The following is a 22,906-nucleotide window of genomic DNA, read 5'->3' on the forward strand; positions in this document are numbered from 1 at the left end:
ATTCCCTCTAGCTTTGCAATACAAGTATGATCAATTAATGTATTTTCATTTGATCGATCATGTTTGAAGTCCCTTACTAGCAAGGTTTTGATTGATTGATCAACCTGGAGGGATGATCGATCATTCCATGTAAGTTACGCTTGCCTAAACAACTATCATCGATCAATCAACTATGGTTGACCAATCATTCTTTACATTTCTAGCTTGCACAGTTTTGGATGATCAATCACAGTCAATGATTGATTGATCATTCCATTGCCATGTTTAAAATATATATTTTATTAAGCATGAGAATTACTCTCTAAGTGCTTTAACATGTTTCTAAGTGATGTGTATGATGAATCTAAACATGTCTATATGCAATATATATCCCAAAGCTCAGATCTCTCCAGTACTTGAGGAATAGGAATTTAGAATACTCTCTTACAAAAATTGATTGAGTTTAAATGTTTGTCTATGATGCAAGAAATTGAGTCTTCTTTTTTTCTTCTTCCTTGTCAATTCTTCAAGAGATGTTCTTCAATTCTGCTTGAGGTCTTCATTTTGGCTTTGATGTTTTAGACCTCGAGATGCTCTTGAAGGAGGAGTATCTAAAATATTATATTTGCAAATTATTAGTTCAATTAAGTTTTGTTATCATCAAAAGCAATGTGGGAGTCAACCTATGGTCAACACTTGAGAGCTTGAATTATCAATGTTGCCTATTGGGGAGAGACATTTGTATGTGTTGGATTTAGAAAGTAACCCTTGAAATTCCTATGATTTTTTCAAAAGGCAAGACTATCCTCATATAAATTTGGTTGAGATAAGTCGTATGTAGGTTAGGAGGAAAGACTAAAAAGGTTTTGCTGCTACTGTTGATGTAGAGCTATAAGTCCTTGTGTAGGTAGTGTTAAAGAATAATTGTTCGCTCATGTGGCTTTCAAGAGGGGGTGAATTGAGAATAGAAATTAAAAATAAGTTGTTAACGATATTCCCCTATTGGTAGTCACCGCCCAAGAACCCTTGTTTGGGAAATTTCCACTATATGCTCTAATAGTTTGAAAATTACACGATTTATAATTTCCCAAGAGATTCAATACAAAGGACAACATTTTGGATCTAGTCAAATACTCCCCTTCTTGATTCCTGGTTCTAGAAATGGAGAGATCTATCAAGCTAACTGATTTTGTATGTACATCTCCAAGTTGGTTTGAGATGAGACATGTTTGACACTTATAATTCCTACTTGCAGCTTCTCTCTGAAAAGTGATAGTCAACTTCGATATGGTTAGTTCTTTCATGAAAGACTGGATTGGAAGCAATATGAATTGCGGCTTGATTATAGTAGTGGAGTTCCATCGGGCCATTTTTTGTTAAATCCCATTTTTGCTAGGAAGGATATGATCCCTAGAAGTTCACTTATTGCATGTCCCATAGCTCGATATTCTTCCTTGGCACTAGATCTTGCCACAACATTTTCTTTTTTACTTTTCCATGTCACAAGGTTGCCTCTAACTAGGATACAATACCTTGAGGTGGATTTTTTGTAATTTGGAGATCCAGCCCAATTTACATTAGCAATGCTTTCAACATTGAGATGACTGTGGTACTTATATAAAAGACCTTGTCATGAGGCTTTCATTAAGTACCTGAGGATTCTTTCTAGTGCTTGCCAGTGAGGGACCTGAGGTTTGTGCATGTATAGGCTGACAAGACTGACTGGAAATGAGATATCAAGTCTAGTAACTGTAACATAAGTCTTTCAAATAGCCTTTGGTATTTACCCACATCAACATCTTCACCAGAGCTTGCACATAATTTTACATTTGTGTCCATTGGAGTGTCAACAGGGTGACATCCCATTGTTCTTGTGTGTTTGAGAAAGTATTGAACATATTTTCTTTGTGATATGATACTTCTATGTTTGGACCGAAGAACTTCAATGCCCAGGAAGTACTTGAGGAGTCCCAAGTCTTTTGTCTTGAATTCACTACACATCTTCATTTTAATTTGATTTATGCTCTCGGTATCACTTCCCATCAGAATAATGGCATATACATATACAACAAGTAGAACCACACCCTTCTTAGTGTGCTTGACAAACACCAAATAGTCCACAAAACTCCGGGTAAATTCGAATCGAAGCATGGCTTGACCAAAGTTGACAAACCAAGCTCACGAAGACTGCTTTAACCCATATACAGATTACTGTAAATGACATACCAACTCCCCCTCAACCACATAGCCTGATGATTGATGCATATAGATCTCCTCCTTCATATCTCCATTAAGAAAAGGCATTTTTCACATCATGCTAAAACACCGACCAATAAGAGATAGCAACAAGAGAATGAGAGGCGTGTCGAGTTGAGTTTGGTGATGGGGGAGAAGGTTTCTTTATATTCAATACCATAGCATTGAGTGTTGCCTTTTTCTATGAGTTAAGCTTCACAATGGGCCTTGGAGCTTTCCATGTTGTGCTTAACAATGAAGACCCATTTATAACCCACTAGCTATTTCTTGGATGGGAGGGGAACAAGTGTCCAAGTCATATTTTCATGTAGGGGTGCCAATTCTTCATCCATCGTCATTTTCCATCATGGATGTTGAAGAGCCTCCTAATAAGACTGAGGAATAGAGGTAGTTGATATGGATGCAAGGAAGTGATGACAACATGGTGATAATCGATGAGTCAATAAAAATTGAGATGGGGTGAGAGGTGGTTTGTCTTGTACAAGACCTTGGCTCCATCTGAAGAGAAATTCGTCCAGTATCCAAGGGAGGACAAAAAAAATGAGGGGCAGAAGGAGAACTTACCTCTGAAGGAGTTGGTGACTCTACATGTAAGGTGTCTCCCAATGCTTCAAGGGCTGAAAAGATAAGTCATCTCGGCCATGAATGGTGGAGCCTTTGATGGGCACAATGGGCAAATAAAAAGGTCACATCTTTGGATTTGAACATTGTCTTGAATGAAAGATTATAACACACATATCCTTTCTGAGAACAAGAGTACCCCAAACAAATACATTGAAGGTCTTTGAGGTCTAATTTGGTTGTATGTGGAGATTTGACATGGACAAAACAAGTATACATAAATAATGTCATAGGACGGAAAAATTTATCTTCAGTAGGAAAGAAATGGGAGAAGAGTGACTGCTCATTTAGAACATAAGATGGTGACCTATTGATGAGAAAGCATGTTTTAAGGATAGCATGTGGCAAGTAGAAGTGGGGCACATGCATATGTTGAAGGAGGGCCTGAGCAACCTAAAGAAGGTGTCTATTTTTTCTCTCTTCCATACCATTTTGCTATGGTGTGTAGACACATGAGGTTTGATGTATGATTTCATTATTCTGGAAAAGAGATTGGAATTATCTCGACATATATTCTTTTGCATTACCAGACCAAAGTACTTTTAAGGTGGTATTAAACCGAGTAGAGATCATTCCAAAAAAGGATTTGAAAGTAGGTAATAGTTCTAATTTATTTTTAAGTAAAATAACCATATAACCCTAGAGAAGTCATAAAAAATATGATAAAATACTTTGTATGAGAAACATTAGATATGTTAAAGGGCCTTCACACATCAGTGTGAATTAAATAAAAAAGGAGCAACACATTTATTTTCACCTCGAGGGGAATAAGTACTCCGCTGGTGTTTACTCAATTGAAAACTTTCACAGTTCAAATGAGAAATAAACTATAATGAGGGAATTACATGTTTAAGGGTTTGTAGAGATGGGTGGCCTAGTTTGATGTGCCGTTGAAGGGCCTTGTGTAGTGAGCTGGTTATGGCTGAGATTACTGAGTGGTTGAGGTAGTATAGACCCCCTTGTTCGTGGCCCCTACCAATCACCTGTTTCGTTTGTAGGTCCTAAAAACACAAGAAGTAGGAAAAAAAATTAATGGAATAGTTAAATCATTTTGTTAGTTGACTGGTTAATAGAAGATTTAAAGAGAACTGAGGAACAAAAAGCACATCTTATAAGTGTAATATGGGTGTAGCATATATGGATCCCATCCCTTGGTCCTTGGTTTGGGATCCATCTGCTATGGAAAAGAATTTATTAGTCAAATAAAGGGAGATATAACTCAAAATATGATCATTTCCTATCAGGTGCTCGGAGGCCCCATAGTCAATAATCTAGGATGGAGAGGGTGAAGTAGCTAAGATCATACCTAAGAAAGTTGTAACTGCAGTAATGGAAGAGGTCTAGTTCGAGGAAGATATCATTATGCCCTTCATTTGTTGAAGTAAATCATTGTCTTCTACGCATATAATTTCCTGGTCTCTTGATTTGTCAAGTTTGTTCTCTACCTTATCTCCTCTATTGATAGAAGCTTGATTGGTTGTAGCCCAGTCATTTTCCATGGATTTTCTAGCAAGTATCTATGACCTGTTATTCCATAGTGAGAATAGGTTTGATTTTTGGATTGAGAAGAGCCTTGCCCATTCCTACCACCTCTTCCATGACCGCCTCGATTATTTATTCCTCGTCCTCAATTATTAGAGTACATGGCAAAGGAGACATCAACTTGGGAAGTGGTAGATAGATCTGTGATATGTGTAAGTGTAGCACATATATCATCAAAGGAGGGAAGAGCAGCTAAGGCGAGGATTTGAGTTTTGGCTACTTCAAGATATGGTTTGATATTGGCAAGATAGATGGTTCTTGCCAATGATTCCCTTTGTTTCTTTCTCTTGAATTAAAATATTAGTGGAATAGGGCTGAGCAAATTTCTATTCTTGAATGAAACCTCTAAACCTTGCAAGATAGTCATGTACATTTTCTCCTTGCTTGGTATTATATATTGTTTCGAAAACATCGTATTATTGTTGCAAGTTATTGGCACTGGGCTAGAAATTTGCACAAGTATCCCACACTTATTTAGTAATCTCAAGATGCACCACATTATTTACAAGAATCACTTCCTTGTTTTTTATCAACCAACTAAGGACTAGAGTATCCTCCTTAAGCCACTTGGTATATGCACTATCTTTCTCATCTAGAAAAGGATGTGGCTTATTCAAGTGACTCAACAACTTACGAGTGATGAGAAATCGCTTAACAGATTGTGACCAACTAAAGTAATTTGATAACCCCTTAAAAGGAATTGTGGTGATTTTGAGGTCACTTTTTCTAACCATATTAAATCTAAAATCTTCAGCCATGAAATATTATCCACTAAACAAAAAATCACCACCCAAAAAGTTTATGAGCTGAAATTGTAGCTTCAATTATACTTGCTTAAATTTCAGCACCTTTCTTTTTGTTTGATGTGGGACAAAAATCTGTTAACCGCACATCATCTTGGTTTAAAAGCAAAAAGATGAAGTAAACTCAAAAGATAATCAACCTAGATACAATTCAGAATTAAGCTAAGAGAGCATGTGGGAGAAAAATCTGTTAACCGCACATCATCTTGGTTTAAAAGCCAAAAGATGAAGTAAACCCAAAAGATAATCAACCTAGATACAATTCAGAATTAAGCTAAGAGAGCAATAATTGAAGCGAGGAGAGCACATACCGAGTGTTAAATCCGAAGCTCAATTCATACAATCACTTAAACAAGAATAGACCTTTTTTATGCTGGCCCATGAAACCTAGAAGAATTCTTTTATCATTCTTAATAAAAAAAATCTCGAAATCTAAAAGAAGATCAAATCAAATCATCAAATCTTGCTTAAAGTCAAGTCAATTCCAAAGAAGAAAACTTTCCTCCTTAAGTGAGTGCCCCATATGTAAAGAAATTTCAACCTTTGGACTTTCCTTTGGCTCTTCAGTATTTAGAGAAATAAATATCATAATATAATTCTAATTAGAAGGATCAAAATCGCATATGAATTCAGCAATATTCTTGCCAAAGTTTTTTTCTTTTCCTCCCTTGCCTTGCGTCAACCAAGAACCCATTGTGGAGGAAAAACAAGTAGTCAACAGCCAAAAGTAGCAATCTTCTAGTGGCTGTTCAACAAATGTTTTCCATTGTATTAAGCATAATAAACAATTATTTCAGTATGGAATACTCTAGACTTGATTCAAATAATTTCCAAAAGATTAAAAAACAGCATTAAGACACAAAAAAACTGCTCTTTAACCGAAACTTGCATGAATAAGAGGAAACCGAATAAAAAACCCTTATGTTAATTCAATCAAACTATCAGTCTTTATTATTCATGAAAATAAGATGAGAATACTCATTCTCAAACCTTCTTCATGACTTTAATCATCATTAATCATTTCATAGAATTAAAAGAAGAACACTTATCTTGGAGAGCATGAGTAGCTCAATTTTGTTTCAACTCCAACTTTGCATGCTTGATAAAATTGTATGATCAACACCTTAACTGAGGGACTTGGAATACTAAAACCATAGCTCTGATACTATGATGGAAGACCTTGATGAAGGTGGTGGAGAGATAGAGGAGAAAGAAGAAGAGAAGAAACGAGAGAAGAGAGGAGAAGAGGGGAGAGAGAGAAAGAGAGAGAGAGAGAGAGAGAGATGGCAGGTAGAAAAAGAGGAAGAGAGCTCTTGGGAAAAGAGAGAATAGGATATGGACGAATTATGAGAAGAGGAGAGGCTTTATGCTCTACCACATGCTTTGAGGCTCTTATTTTTAGTTGTGGGAGGAGGTTTACAAAGACTAAAATGCCCTTAGTACCACAAGATTTATGAAAGAAAAGACTTAAGTGGACATATCATCTTATATAATTACACCCTTCAGACATCCTTATGAAGATGACTTTATCTACCCCCTTTTCTACCTCTAGACATGGGGGAGAAGTTTTCTCTCATTTTACCCTTTGTTCCATCCTTCATGGGTACCTTCTAACAATGTGTCTAGCAAATTCTTCATAGGAGGAGGTGAGATACTATAATTTACATAGATTTGAACAATAGAGAAATTTTGTTTATGATACAAGATATACAAGGTTTTTTGTCCACACCTCTTTTCTATCCTTTTTTTCCCAAGATTCTACTACACCATGAGCTCTACGAGCTTGCTTCAAACCATATAAATAAATATGCAATTATACATATGGTTTGGATTTCTCTTTTTATCTTTGATTTGTAAAATGATTGTCTAATCTGATAGCATGCTCAAAGAATGAGATATTTTGAAACTCAAAGGAGAGTTTCACTACTCTAAGCACAACAACTTGATTTTGCTATTCTATTTTAGGTCAAATTCTTTAAGGTTCATCATCTTAGACTTGTGTGGTTTGTGAAAATATTTTAAAAAGATCTATACAATTTCCTATTGAGATTTTCTTGACTCTAGCAACAGTAGTGTCAAAATCTAATTTAGCATATGTAGGCAAGTTTGAATTGCTTTATGCAAATTCAAAACACTCTTTCAGCAATTTTAGTCAACTAAATGAAAATTGCTTACGTCAAGGTTTCTATAGAAGCATAAGAATCAAACATATGAATCAAGCATAGAATAAACTTCTCAAGTCAAAAGTGATTCATAGCTATGATATGAGATGGACAAGATCTTGATAGAGATCCTAAAACATAAGTACATTAATTCTATAGTCTGGCTACCTAAGTAATAATACATAATGTGCACTAACTCAAGTGTTATGCTTTTTAACTCACCCAACTCCTTAGATCTTATGTTATAAGTAAGGCTAATGGCAATAGGAGCCAAATTTGCCTAAACCAAGAGATTTTAAATATGCTTTAGGCAAAAAGGCATCCAATATAGCCAATCATCTAAGATATGATGATAAATCCAATTTTGTTTACTATAATTGATCTAATGGCTATAGGAACTAAAAAAATTTCTAATTATCTTCTAACCAAGTCCTAATCCATTCCTAACACATTAGGCTTGATTAGTTTGTATGAAGGCACTTAATTTGAATTTCATATCTTCAATAAACTAATCTTTCCCTTAAATTTCAACCAATTCTTATTTTAGGGAAATACCTATTGCAAGCTTATAGTTTACCCAAGTATGACTTGCACAAGTAGCAAATCATTGATTTTCAATTAAGCTCAAGGCAACAAAGTGATTAATTCTTCCAATTGTTGAGATTAATAGTTGATTAAATTCACTTTGTTGTGGGTATAATTATACATTAAGTTTGAATTTATGGTTGTGGCTTCAATTTTCAAATATGCTCCAAGTCATAAATTCACACATGTATCACTAAGGATACTAGATTCACCAATCTAAGCTTGAGGTTTCAGATTTATCTAATTTCCCAAGTCTCAATTAGGCTTGAGACATTCAAATTAAAACCAATTTGTGCATGTAGTTAAAATATCATCCATAAAAGTAATTCAACGTAAATAGCAACGGGCACCCACCACAAAGATCAAAATATTTTTGTTATCGATGTTCCCCTAGTGGTAGTCACTGCACAAGAACCCTTGCTTGGGAAAATTCCACAATTTCGCTCTAATAGACGGTAATTTCCACTATTATGCTATAATTGCCTAATTAGCTATTGAAAATCCCTTAGTGAGTCTAAGATGTGTGTCAAGTTTTCTACTATAAATCTATGAGAGATTATGCATTATAAATTGGCTACTGTGCTTAATTGAGGGACATAACTCCTTTAATAAGGGTAACAACATGTCTATAAAGGTAATTGGCAGTAAGTGTTGTAGCACTACCAATGTTGACTGATGGTTGACTCGTATCCATATTTTGATGATAAAAACACATAATTGATCTAACAATTACAAATTTAGCATTTTAGATCCATTTCCTTCAAAAAAACACAAAAAAACAAGGTCTATGTAATAGAATCAACACAAGCATCTCAGGACCTCGAGCTTCACCAAATGTCTCAAGTCATCTTAAAGAAGCACCCATGAGAGAAGTGTTGAAGAGAAAGTATGGAAGAGTTTTACTTGACACCCACAATGAGAAGTCTCACAATAGGAGGTCTCATAAAAAAGTCTCAATTATAAGTGTTTTAGTTTGTGAGTGATCTATTTATGTTCAGTTGTTCAATTGTTCTAGGACTTATCTTTTAGTGTTTAACTTTGTGTGTAATTGAGACAAGGGTAGTTTAAATGAAATTGGATTCTACTAGTTTCCCCTATTATAAATAGAGGCTCATTGTATTCAAATTACATGAAGTTAGTGAAGTTTTTCTCTTGTCCAGAAATTTAACTTGAAGAATTGAAGATTTGAAGATTAATGACTAAGTCAAGAAAATCTCAAGAACTTGTTATGGACTCTATAGCATCACGAGTTACCAACAGGCGTAGGAATTAATTAATGTGTTTTTCAATTTCCATGTAATTGTCTTTGGTTTGGTTTTGTCTTTGGTTTGGGTTGGTTTAGCATTTATTGGTTTGAACCATTGACCCAAGAGGTCTTTACGGTTTTGGACGTCCTCCACCCTATTTAAGGGGACGGCTAGGGTAATGAAGATTATGAATTGAGTTCACTCTAGTTAACGTAATTTAGATAAACAGGTCATGAGCTCCTTCAAGCTCTCTTCCGAATTTCCCCAATTCTCCTTTCCGAAATCCAATCCCCTTCAACCCCTCGTTCCATCTCAACGTCAAGCAAGATAATGGAAGGAAGAGAAGAGAGGAGGGTGACAAGATCCATGGCTCGTGAGGATCCTAACAACGTGGTATCAGACAGGTCCACCCTCGGTGATTCCTCTTCTCCAGAGGACATACGTCAAGTCCTTTCAGACCTTCAACAACGATCCACTCTTCAAGGTACTGAAATTTCTCACATCAATACTACCTTACAAACTCTGGAATCATCTCTACAATCCATCCTACGACAACTTGCTGCACTTCAAGCACCAACGCCACCACCAGCAACCAATTTTCAACAACAACCAGTTCCCCACCAACAATTCACGCCACCACCAAATCCACCCTTGCGCCAACCAATGGGTTCAATGACCACTCACGCACAAGCACCATCAACGGTTCCCAGGTACCTTAAACTTAACTTTCCTACATATGATGGCTCTAAAGATCCTTTACTGTGGTTCATGAAATGTGAACAATTCTTTTATCATCAACAAACGGTGGAAATGGACAAGGTTACTTTGGCCGCCTACCACATGCTCGATGAAGCGCTCATGTGGTTCCATCACTACCGAAATGTCCATTCCATTCAGGATTGGCTGCACTTTAAACATGCTTGCCAGTTAAGGTTCGGACCTCCAGCTAGCAGCAACCCAGTGGGGGAATTGATCAACTACAAACAGACCAGCACCTTAGAGGTTTACCAAAAAATGTTCCAAGAAAGGTTGGCCAGAGCTAGTGAATTTGTTCCTCCTCACCTACATGTTCAGATTTTTAATGCTGGATTGACAGAGGCAGTCAGATTGGAAGTGGAATTACTAGGTCCAACAAATTTGGACTCTGCAATGAATTATGCCAGGGCTGTGGAGCACAAACAGAGAGTTCTAAAAGAGTCTTTACAAAGAAAACCATTTTGGCAAAACAGAACACAGGGTACTGCATCTAGTCCACGTTGTGGGTCCTCTGCCCCTAACCGAGCAGATCAGGCTACTAATGTTCCTCCACACTCTATGCCACGTAAATTTTTGACTAAACAGGAAATGGATGCTCGAAAGGCAAAGGGCCTATGTTTTAATTGTGACGAACAATTCTTGCCCGGACATACCTGTAAACGTTTATTCAGTATTGAATTATTGGAAGAAGATTCAGAAGAGCTTCTTGAAAATGAAATTGTGGAAGAGGTACAACAGGAAGCAGAGCTCTCCCTCCATGCCATGCATGGCCTGCATAGTTCTAATACCATGCAGGTAAAGGCCAGGTTACATCATCTCATGCTACTTGCTTTAGTTGATTCGGGCAGCACACATAATTTTATCAGTGAACCAGCCGCACAACAATTGGGATTGGAAATTCAACAACAAAGGGGTCTCTCAGTTTCAGTGGCCAATGGGGCCAAAATTGCTAGCGTGGGGTTATGTGCTAACACCCCTTTCACCATTGAGGGGCATTCCTTTCAGGCAGATTTACTAGTCATTCCATTGGCTGGATTTGATTTGGTGCTCGGGGTCAAATGGCTCCAGTTATTAGGACCGATATTATGGGACTTTCAGGCTCGGACTATGACATTTTCAGCACCACAGGGCCAGATTACATTACAAGGCATTGTGGCACAGGTCCCTTACGCACTTCACACTTTGCATATTCAACACACGGGTGATGATCAGTTAGCTCCTTTACTTACAGCATTTGCGGATTTATTTAATGACCCTACAGGTCTACCACCAGTGCGTCATTGCGATCACCACATTCATTTAAAGTTGGGAACTAATCCAGTAGTGGTGCGGCCTTATCATTACCCACATATCCAGAAAGATGAAATAGAACTACAGTGCATGCATATACTCGCTCAGGGTGTGATCCAGCCCAGTCGATCTCCTTTCTCCTCACCAGTGTTACTTGTACGTAAAAAAGATAAATCTTGGAGATTTTGTGTCGATTATAGGCAACTAAACTTGCACACAGTTAAGGACAAGTTCCCCATTCCAGTTGTGGACGAGTTGCTGGATGAGTTACATGGTGCTACAATTTTTACCAAATTAGATTTGAAATCGGGCTATCATCAAATACGAGTTCACCAGGCGGATGTGGAGAAGACTGCCTTCCGCACACATCACGGTCATTTCGAGTTCCTCGTCATGCCCTTCGGTCTCTCCAATGCACCATCCACCTTTCAGGCCCTCATGAATGAGGTCTTTTCATCACTTCTGCGCCACTATGTGTTAGTCTTTTTTTATGACATTCTGGTCTACAACAAAAATTGGGAAGAACATCTCCACCACCTCCACCAGGTATTTACCATTCTACGCTCTCATCATTTGGTTTTGAATCAATCTAAATGTGCTATGGGTACATCTGAGGTGGCATATTTGGGCCACGTCATATTAGCTGGGGGCGTGAAAGTTGACCAGAGCAAGATTCAAGCAGTTACAGATTGGCCGGTTCCCACCTCCACTACAGCATTAAAGGGCTTTTTGGGCTTAGCGGGATATTATAGAAAATTTATCCAATCTTATGGACAGATAGCAGCACCACTCAACAACCTGCTCAAAAAAAATGCCTTCCACTGGTCTTCTTCAGCAGAACAGGCATTTAACCTGTTAAAGGAGGCCTTAGCCTCAGCGCCAGTCCTACAATTACCAGATTTTGAGGCAGAATTTGTGGTGGAATGTGATGCCTCCGGGGGAGGTATAGGGGCAGTGTTACAACAATTGGGGCACCCCATTGCTTATTTCAGTCGTCAGTTGGGACAACACCATAATAAGTTAGCTGCATATGAGAGGGAATTGATTGGGTTAGCCAAGGCTGTCCAACATTGGCGACCGTATCTTTGGGGAAGACCGTTTCTCATTCGTACAGATCATTGTAGCCTCAAGTATCTTCTGGAACAGCGCCTCACCACATCCCCACAGCAGCATTGGTTAACTAAACTCATGGGCTTTGATTTTACGGTTCATTATAAGCCAGGTAGTTCGAATTTGGGGGCTGATGCCTTATCACGTCGGGATATTTCCACCACTCAAATTTATGCTATCAGTCACCCACGTGCACTGCTATTAGATTCTATTCGTGAGGAAGTAAATCAATATCCGGATCTTATGTCTTTATATCAGGATATTCAACAGGGGACAGCTGCTTCTCATTGGACGATTCAGGATCGTCTCATTCTCTACAAAAACAGGATATTTTTACATAATACATCACCACTTCTTCACACAATCCTATCCTCTATCCATGATAGCACACATGAGGGTCAACAGAAAACATATTTCCGAATCAGTCGGGACTTTTACTGGAAAGGCATGAAGAGCACAATTGCTGATTATGTAGTTGCTTGTCAGATTTGTCAAAGAAACAAGGCCGAATCCTTAAGTCCAGCCGGCCTACTGCAACCTCTGCAACTACCATCTCAAATCTGGTCTGATATTTCCATGGACTTCATTGTTGGACTTCCCATTTCATCAGGTAAATTGGTGATCTTTGTCGTCGTTGATCGGTTTTCCAAATATGGGCACTTCCTTGCTTTGGCGCATCCATATACTGCTGCTCAGGTCGCTCAATTATTTATGGACAACATTGTCAGATTACATGGAATTCCCTCATCTATTATCAGTGACAGGGATGCAATTTTTACCAGTCTCTTTTGGAAGGAATTATTCAAATTACAGGGCACCCAATTGGCATTTTCGTCAGCCTATCACCCACAAACGGACGGACAAACAGAGGTTGTCAATCGCACTATTGAAATGTATCTTCGTTGTTTTGTGGGGGACGCACCTAGAAGATGGGTGAAATGGCTTTCATGGGCAGAATTTTGCTATAACACATCTTACCACACAGCACTGGGTACTACTCCTTTCAGGGTAGTTTATGGCAGAGATCCACCTCGTTTGTTACCATATGAACCGGGGGCATCCAAAGTCGTCACTTTGGACCAAGCATTAGCTGAACGAGATGCTATGCTCACTGAGGTACGTACACATCTGCAAGCGGCCCAACACTCTATGAAACGCTTTTATGATAAGAAGCACCGGGAGGCATCTTATTGCCCTGGAGACTATGTGTGGTTAAAGCTTCAACACTACCGCCAGCTGTCCCTGACTGCAGCCAAGCGCCATAAGCTGTCTCCAAAATATTATGGTCCATTTCCGATATTGGACCAAATTGGGCCCGTGGCATACCGTTTGCAGCTCCCACCGGCAGCAAAGATCCACAATGTATTTCACGTCTCCCAATTGAAGCCCTTCCAAGGTGACTCGCCCCTACTACACACTCCACTGCCGCCACTACATGAGGGCAGAGTCCTTTCTATTCCAGCTCAGGTAATACAAGTACGCCACATTCAAGGGGATTGGGAAATTCTAGTCCAGTGGGCCGATGCCGATCCCAGTGACACCACATGGGAGCAGTTATCAACATTTCGACTTTTATATCCTTCCTTCGAGCTTGAGGACAAGCTCTTTCTCCAAGAGGGGGGTGATGTTATGGACTCTATAGCATCACGAGTTACCAACAGGCGTAGGAATTAATTAATGTGTTTTCAATTTCCATGTAATTGTCTTTGGTTTGGTTTTGTCTTTGGTTTGGGTTGGTTTAGCATTTATTGGTTTGAACCATTGACCCAAGAGGTCTTTAGGGTTTTGGACGTCCTCCACCCTATTTAAGGGGACGACTAGGGTAATGAAGATTATGAATTGAGTTCACTCTAGTTAACGTAATTTAGATAAACAGGTCAAGAGCTCCTTCAAGCTCTCTTCCGAATTTCCCCAATTCTCCTTTCCGAAATTCAATCCCCTTCAACCCCTCATTCCATCTCAACGTCAAGCAAGATAATGGAAGGAAGAGAAGAGAGGAGGGTGACAAGATCCATGGCTCGTGAGGATCCTAACAGAACTCTACCTATGTAAGAGTGCAGGCACAATTCTTCAAACTTGAATTAAAATTTGAAATGTTTGGACATATAGGACATTTTGAATTCATAACATGTTTTACTGATGCATATCTCTTTTTCAAACATGTTAGAATTGCTTAGGGAAAAGATCCATCGTGCTTTGTGTTGACTGAGTGCTGACTCTTATCCATATTTTGATGATATAAAAAATTAATCGATCTATTAATAGAAAATGTAGAATTTCATATGCATTTCCTTCAAGAGACACAAAATTCAAGGTTTATACAAAAGAACTGGCACAAACATTTCTAGACCTCAAACTTCAAATATGTGTCCAATCATCTTGAAAGAGCACCCCCAAGAAAAGAAATGAACAACTAAAGATTAGAGTCCAAGTTTTTGATTGAGCGTTGAATCCCTTCTTGATTTTGATGATAACAAAACTTAATAGAAATAATAATTGTAAATCTAGTCTTCTACATACTTTTCCTTCAAGGGACATTACTTTCAAGGTCTAAAGACTTGAATCGATACATGCTCCTCAATGACCTTGTTAAATTCTAGGTTTTAATCCATAGGAACTAGGTTTGAGAAGAAGAAGAAGAGAGAAAAAGAAGGAAGGAAGATGAGAAGAGACGATGAAAAGAAGAGTGCTTGTGAGAGGCACAAGTTGGAGTGAAAATTAGGGTTTTGAGATGAGCTCAAATGAGCCTCCTCCCCCTCATTGTATTACTTATATAGGTGGGCATGAATACTTTAATACATGAGCAAGTCAAAAAATAACTCTCAACTTATAACTAATTACAACCTACACACCTCACACTCTTAATTACATTCTATACTACTTGAATTTCTTCAACATTCCCCCTCAAGCTGGTAAAAACAAATCAAATATTCCTAGCTATGTGCATGTATCTGTGAGTGACTTAGCAACAATAGCTTTTGTAAAGAAGTCTACCAATTGATTCCTTGAAGGTTAGATATTAATCTGGCTAGGAGTTTTTACTAAACAAAATGACGGTCTATCTCAATATACTTAGTTCTTTCGTGAAAAATTGAATTGGTTATAATATGGATAGTTGTCTGATTATCTTAATGAAGTTGCATCGGCATGGTTATCAGAAATGTCCCAGCTTAGTCATGAATGATCTCAGCCATACCAACCCATTCACAATTAGTGTCATAACCCTGTATTCAGTTTCAACACTCGATCTCGTCCACTTTTTGTTTCTTTCTCCTCCATGTGACTAGATTGCATCAAACTATTGTGCAATAGCCAAAGGTAGATTTCCTATCACCAAGAAACCCGATCCAATCTGCATCAATAAAGCTTTCAATTTTTGTGTTCCCATGACAATATAGCAATCCTTGCCCTGGACTTTTCTTTAAGTACCAAAGGAATCTATCCAATGTTTTTCAAGGCAATTGTTGAGGTTGATGCATATATTGATTGATAACACTGTCTGAATAGGATATATATGGTATGGTGACAGTGAGATAGATAATTTTTCCAACTAATTGATGAAATCGACCAACATCAGCATCATTCCCAGTTCCACCAGATAGCTTAACATTAGGTTCCATGGGTGTATCAATTGGCTTACATCCAAGCATCTCAGTTTCCTTCAACAGATCGAGTACATATTCCTTTTCGATAAAATTATACAATGTCTGGAATCAAGAATTTCAATCCCTAGGAAGTACTTGAGAAGTCTAAGGTCCTTGGTTTGGAACTCTTTTTTTAGGTCTTACTTAACCTATTGAATGCCACTAAAATCACTGCCTGTAATAAAAATGTCATATACATACACAATCATAAGGATGTTTTCCTTAGTGGTGTTTTTTGGTGAACACTGAGTGGTCATTTTCAAACCTCTTGAACCTGAGCTTTAACCACAGTGGTAAATTTATCAAATTGAGCCTAGGGAGAGTGTTTCAACACATAAATTGCCTAGGGTGCTTGAGTCTCAATTCTATCTACACAAGTCATTGCATATGAGTGGGAATGTAACAAAGACCACACTTGGGATTTTCAGCAATGAACTAGACACAAAGGTTTAGATTGACTCTTGAGCTTTTCAACAACCAACTAGGCAGTCTTGCATAGACCATAAAAAATTTTCAACAGCTAGCTAATCGACAAAAACTAACTACGCTCTTTGGCCTAGACCATTATGGGGATTTTCACCAACTAGCTAGAGTACACAAGCCTAAACTCACAAAGAGATTCCAGTATGTCATCAACAGCTACAAAAGAATTACGCTGAGGAAAGGCCATGCTTTCATAACTCTTCTCCAATCACATGTAAGAGTTACTTGCTTACATTTATGGTCACATATATAAGGCCCCTCAATAGGCCGATTTCAAAGTTACAAGATCAAATAAGATTTACAACAAATCCTATGTGCCCAATGTATGTGGAAGAGCTCAATAAGTCTTAAATAGACCATATTATAAAATTTAAGGCAAAAAAAATTAGATTTGATTTCCAAATCATGGGGCAGCTCAATATTGGTAGGACTTAAAATTTTCAGCATATAAGTTGCAATTTGAGCCTTTGCACTCAATTTCATAGTAACTGAACTCTAGTTTAAACACACTTGACAAAAGTCATTCAACATATGTAAAAGTAAGTGTTTATTTATACTTGGATTTGTGTAAGAACAAGTTTGGAAGAGTCATACACGACTTTCATATTAAGAAGTCTAACAAAACCAGAATTAACATGGTGGAGTAATAGGAGTCTCATAGGAAGAAGTCCCACTGAAATAGCTCAATTCAGAGGTGTTTTAATTATATTAGAATTCTATTTATGTTCAGTTTTTTTAACTATTTTAGAACTTTTTTTTAATGTTTGAGTTTGAGTGCAACTGGGAAATGTAGTTTAATTATAATATGATTGAACTTGTTTCCTCTATTATAAATAGAAGCTCATTGTTTGTGAATTAATTTCTCTTTTCTTGAATATCAACATGGTATTAGAGTGGGCTCTATGAGTTGACTCGGTCAGCCCATATAGACAATGGAGCACTTTTTTGGTGTGATTCTAGTTGTTAGTTTTCTTTATTTTTTTAATTAGTACACCTTTTTAATTTTTTCCTTCGCATAGACTACTCATTGTCTGCTAGTCTTTCCATATTCCATGTTAGTCTTTTATCATTAATAGATCCATCAACTCTATCAGCTCCTTGAGTCCTCTACTTTTCAGCTCTATCAGTTCATCTTCTGCTAAGTCCCTCATTCACAAAAAAGCCATCACCATGCTGCTCAAATTTTATGACAAATATCCAGACTGTTTCTGTGACATTCTTTTGGAAAATTTAGACTGCTTGGATGGGCAAATGATGAGCTGTGGACGACCTTTCATACGAAATATGGAGTTTTGCCTCTCCTGTCAGCTAGTGTCATTCTCATGTCTGCTGTGTTCGTAAAGAATGAGTGTCTGTTGTTATTGTTGTTGTCGTTGATTTTCTTCCTAAAGAAGGGAGAATTGAAGGAAGCGAGAAGTTTTCTCAAGACTTATTGGCCAGAACTTGTTGAAATCTTTTCACTCGATTTCCTCAAGCAAACTTCGTGGCCAAAATCATCTGCGAGAGCTCCTTCTCCACATGATCAACTGGCAGATCAATTAATTAAGCAATATGTGAAATTAAGCTTTCATCGTATCCAATTCAGGCCCCACATATAGCATTTCTGCCTTTGACAAGATTATCCTAGCCACATAGTCAGCTTGATTCAGCATAACCATGCACAAGAGCATGCATTTCAAACTAAAGACTGCCCCAGGATCCTTGGGTGCATTGAAAACCTCAAATCCTTCACCTTTGCATGAAGAATTCCACTTTGCAAATCTATAGTGCCCTGCTGTGCTGGAGGGACAAATTGCGTTTGCAGCAGTTTCCATCTCTGGTTCGACCCCACATAAGACTTTCATACCGGAGGCTATCATAAGTTGTGCTGCGAGGTAGAAATTGCAGAAAGAAGGAGAAGCACGAAACGACGTCATCAGAAGTTTAATTCAAGAGGGTTGATGTGCATCCTTTGTGGAGTTGGTGACTGACCGAGAATCTGATTTTCTGCAGATCCAAATGGCCTTTCGATTTCTTCTCCTTTGCCCAGTACTGCTCAGAATAACGACGACTCGTCTCTCCTTGTGGGCAGGCTCTATTGGAATCCATCTGGGCTGCAAACGAGACCATTCATGCCCATTTCGGCATGTAGCCAGCCCAGTGTACGTTAATGAGACAAAATTGCAGTGCAGCGGCCAGCAAGATGATGTGCTACAGCATCTTTTGCGATTGCGCAATCAACAGTCGAGAGTTTTACGAGTTTAGAGCTGTAAAATTCTAGGCCAAACCTGTAATAGTTATCTTCACGTCATGGTGTCTCCATGTAATTTGAGCGTGAAATATGCAGATGCAGAATTGTAGAGGAAAGTGGAAACCACCTTCGCTTGGTTAACAACATCACCAATCAGAGTTGGAGTTTCATCAGGATTGCACATGGTCTCAAACTAGCTGTTTCAGTCTTACTTGTAGTTGGATTGCAAGGGAGCTTGACCTTCTTTGTAGCAGCAGACTCCGGGCACCTGAAGGATACTTCTCCTCGTCAGTTTCCACTCCGGTCGCCCTCATTTCTGGAAACTATCTGCTACCACTTAGGAAATCAGAGAAAATACTGGATGGTTATGTTAGACACGTTATATATTTAACCCTTTATTTTAGGAAGTGGTTTCTGTGTGCAAAGCTGTAATGTAAAATTATGACATGTATAATTAGCGTAATTGTAGGAAACGATTTGTTTCCCTGATTCGTTTTCTTGATTTTAGGTTGTATATGTATGTTAAATAGCCTCCGTTTGAGAAAAGAATATATCAAAAAATCATTCTTCGGTGTTACTCTATTTGATATGGTATCAGAGCAAGAGAAGTCTCCTGCCGTCACCGTGAATGAAAAAGCTATCTTATAGCTGAAGAACAGAGCAGAAAGCTCTATCCCATAGCCGAAGCACAGATCAGCAACTCTGTTGCCCAAAATACAAAAAAACCTGAGCAGGTCTGCTCAGTAGTTGCCGTGAACGAAGAGCTGGTTTAAACCGGCTTCCAAACATCTCCGATGACCCCACCACCAGCCCGAACGTCGCCGATGACCGCACCACAAAAACCGAAGACACTTTGTCATCGCCGAAGACGCTCTATCATTGCTGTGAAATGAAGAGGCACTTTGTTGTCGTCGAGAAGACTCTCTATTCCGTCGTGAACACCGTATTCTTCTTTGTCATCATTGTGACCAGAGCCACCATAAGAGAAGTCCGATGGCATTCCTAACGTCGCTGTGAACAACCGGTCCACCACTCGGCCTTCCAATAGACCGCATCACCGGTCGACGAAGAAGAAGCCGCATCATCTAGAAGAATACGAAGGTACGAAAATAAAATTTTTTCTTCCATTAACTTAGGTCCGTATTTTTATTATTTTGCCGAGCGACCCAGGCTCAGACCGGACCGGAATCTAAGACCCAAATCGGGGTAGCCCCACGGCAAACCAGACCAGTTCCCAGACCGGACTGGATCGAGAACCAAAAAAATAAAAAATTGAAATGGATCATACTTGACAAGGATCATCACATAATCGAAACACTCAATCCTATGGAAAAGCTTACAACCGGGTATGCACTCATTCTGGGGGAAAATGTCATTTTCAATAGCGATGTTACAAGATTATTGGTTATCCGGAGTGGTGGGACTTCTAAAAAAACCTCGAAAAAATATTGTTGGGAAAACCATGATGACATCCACAAAAAAAAATCAGCTGCCTATGAAAAATGTTGCCCATCCAGGTATTATCTGTAAAGCAACAATATTCTCTACATATTCTAGGAATAAAACTTGGATTATTGATATAGGTGCATCCGATCACATGACGAAGGACTCTAGTCAGTTCAAATTTGTCCTACCTTCTCCGCAATCCGTTATTTCCACCTCCAATGGCAATACCTCTCCTATTACTAGGGAATGATCGGTTATCTTGTCGAATAATCTTACATTAGATACTATCCTTGTTGTTCCATCTCTTGAATACAATGTTTTGTCAGTTAGCCAAATTACTTCAACTCTTGCTTGTATTGTAACTTTTTTATCTTCATTTTGTGTCTTTCAGGACATTCTAACCCGGAGGATTATTGGTTATGGTGTTAGACGGGGCAAACTCTATTATTTATAGTTGATAGAGAATGGAGGATAAAAAATTAGTCAGGCAAATCAAGCTAACAGTGAAGACAGTGTTTTGGAAGGCAGGGCCCAAGCCCACACGACCAAGGAAGGCTCACATATCAAAGTATTTTAGAAGATGGGCCCAAGCCCATAAGACCAAGGAAGACTTATGCAACCAAGAGAAATAGAAGACATGCTCAAGGCCTACAGATCAATGAGTAGGCCCATAGGCCCACATACATTGATGGCAGGATGGTAAATAAAGGGACATCTCAGAGAGATGACATTGATGTAATTAAGTTAAAGTTCCAGGGTTAAAACCCTAAACCCTAAACCCTAAGTTAAGGGGTATTATTATAATATAGTAGTTTCATAAATCTATAAATAGAGCTTTAGGGGGAGGGAAGGAATAATCAATTCCATAACCCTTCTTCCTCCAGTTTTCTCTCAATGGGTTTTTTTCCCTTTTTCTTTACGAGCTAAATTCATGAAGTCCTGAAAATCAACATGGTATCAGAGCTTTGACTTTCAGGACTCGTAGTATGGTTTTTTTGAATAAAAAAACCCATATATATGTTTTTGTCGTATTTTTTCTTCTTTCTTCTTTCTTGTTATTTTCTTCCCCAAACTATAGCATTTTTCAATTAAAGGTTTTTCTTTGTTCTACCGTTGCCTAGTCTTTCATCATCTTGTTATTAGTTTTCTTGGTTGTCTAATTGAAACTACTGATTTAAGCCTGGAAGTCTCTGATTTGAACCTTAGTTTTCTTGGTTCCACGGACGAAGTCTCTGCTTTCACCGGTACTCATCACCGGTGCAAAGGCCGACCACTGGAAAAATCTCCCTGCTGTCGACCCACTATCGCCGAAACTCTCTACCTGCAGCTTCTGTGGGGGGTCTTTAGAAGGGCACTCCAACCCTTACAAAAGATTCATGTTACTGTTTCTGGAGATTGGCACTGGAGACGATGACTCCTCACGACAAGGAAGTCGCACTGGCAACCAGACTCTGTTCCCACCGAACTATTGCCGAGTAACCTGCCGTTGAGTTATTTCTCTATGAAAATTATCGAAGTTCTTCGCCGGCCTTCACACTGCTCTGCTGGTAGCCTTTGCTACAACTAGAAGTATTTTTTCCATGGCGCCGGAGAAGACAACTTCTCACGGAGAGGAAGTCAGTGAGCGTTGCTCTGTTGATGTTTACAATCCACCGAATGAGATGTCTTGCCATTGTTTCTGTTCTGGAGGTGGAAAACGATTGTTGCTACCGGAAAGTTTCTCGTTACTGCTGTCGGAAAGATCATTGCTACCTATCTTCGGAAAGTTATTCTGCGTTGCTGTTTTTCGGAAGTTCCCGTTGTCTTTGCTCGACTATGCATTTTTTTTTTTCAGTCGTTCTCTGTTCGGCCGCGGGGAAAGACGACCCACCGCTGCCAGAGAAGACGAAGAGGGTTGGAAACTTTCCTTCTGAGTTTTCGCCGAGATCCTTTGAGCCTTTGTGGGAAAGTTTCCTCCCGCCGAGCGCTGTGGTAAACTGTCCTTCCGCAGTTTCCGCCGAAGATGCCGAGGAAGAAGACGCACTGTTCCAAATTTTAATTCTTCCTAAGTTTGGAAGAGCTTATTAAATTCGGGCCCGCTCTTCTGCCGAGACTCGAACTCGCCCGAGTCAACTCGGACCAGTGAGCCACCGTCCCAGCCGGCCACTGTTATAGCACCAGCAGACCAAGTCAACCCAGACCGTCAACTCTGGTCCGGGTCAACCTTGACTCGGGCCACTTATTTTCTACCTCTGTAAATGTGCCCAAGATTTCGGTGCAACTCGGTAAATTTTTTATATCTGGCTGGATTATTATTGGAGAATTGACAGATTATTCTTTGGTCAATATATTATTTGGTCTAGATATGTGCATTGGATTATTTCATGGCTCATTTTACAAGGATTATTTTGGGTTGTGTTAAATGGACCCAAGCCAAGCCCATTTCAGTTATTGCTATTGTGTCACTTTTGATGATACATTATTATTAAAGAAGAGGTAGCCTTATACCATTATTTATTGTCAACCCCGTAATAATATCAAATTTGATCGGTTTGGAGTCCATGATGGAGGAAATTCATCCCCGTAAAAAATATCAAATTTATTTGTGGTTGGGAGTCTGTGATGGCAGAACTTCATCCCCGTAAAAAATATCAAATTTATTTGTGGTTGGGAGTCCATGATGGAGGAACTTCATCCCTGTAAAAAATATCAATTTTTTTTTATTGGGAGTCCATGACAGAGGAACTTCATCCGCGTAAAAAATATCAAATTT

The 22,906-nt window shown here is 38.8% G+C and overlaps 1 protein-coding gene across 1 annotated transcript; it reads right to left on the reverse strand.

The window, feature by feature from the left end:
* Positions 1-950: 950 nt before the first annotated feature.
* LOC137965272 (uncharacterized mitochondrial protein AtMg00810-like) lies at positions 951-2,022 on the reverse strand. Its single transcript, XM_068811607.1, has 4 exons — positions 1,767-2,022; positions 1,632-1,701; positions 1,409-1,583; positions 951-1,289 (listed from the first exon to the last, which is right to left on the reverse strand). The coding sequence occupies exons 1-4, from the start codon at positions 2,020-2,022 to the stop codon at positions 951-953; spliced, it is 840 nt and encodes a 279-aa protein (XP_068667708.1).
* Between the last annotated feature and the right edge of the window lie 20,884 nt (positions 2,023-22,906).

The sequence above is a fragment of the Aristolochia californica genome, unplaced genomic scaffold (assembly GCF_029961685.1).
Source record: "Aristolochia californica isolate CCGP_79_NKW_82.1479 unplaced genomic scaffold, dmAriCali1.0.hap1 SCAF_5, whole genome shotgun sequence".
NCBI classification, from domain to species: Eukaryota; Viridiplantae; Streptophyta; class Magnoliopsida; order Piperales; family Aristolochiaceae; genus Aristolochia; species Aristolochia californica.

What these genes read in the sequence shown, in the direction of transcription:
- LOC137965272 (XM_068811607.1), bottom strand. Translation starts at nt 2,022, where the DNA reads ATGGGAAGTGATACCGAGAGCATAAATCAAATTAAAATGAAGATGTGT. An exon ending in TGGTGAAGATGTTGATGTGG is followed by an intron (nt 1,702 to 1,766) that starts GTAAATACCAAA and finishes TCTCATTTCCAG; the next exon opens with TCAGTCTTGTCAGCCTATAC. An exon ending in GCACTAGAAAGAATCCTCAG is followed by an intron (nt 1,584 to 1,631) that starts GTACTTAATGAA and finishes TAAGTACCACAG; the next exon opens with TCATCTCAATGTTGAAAGCA.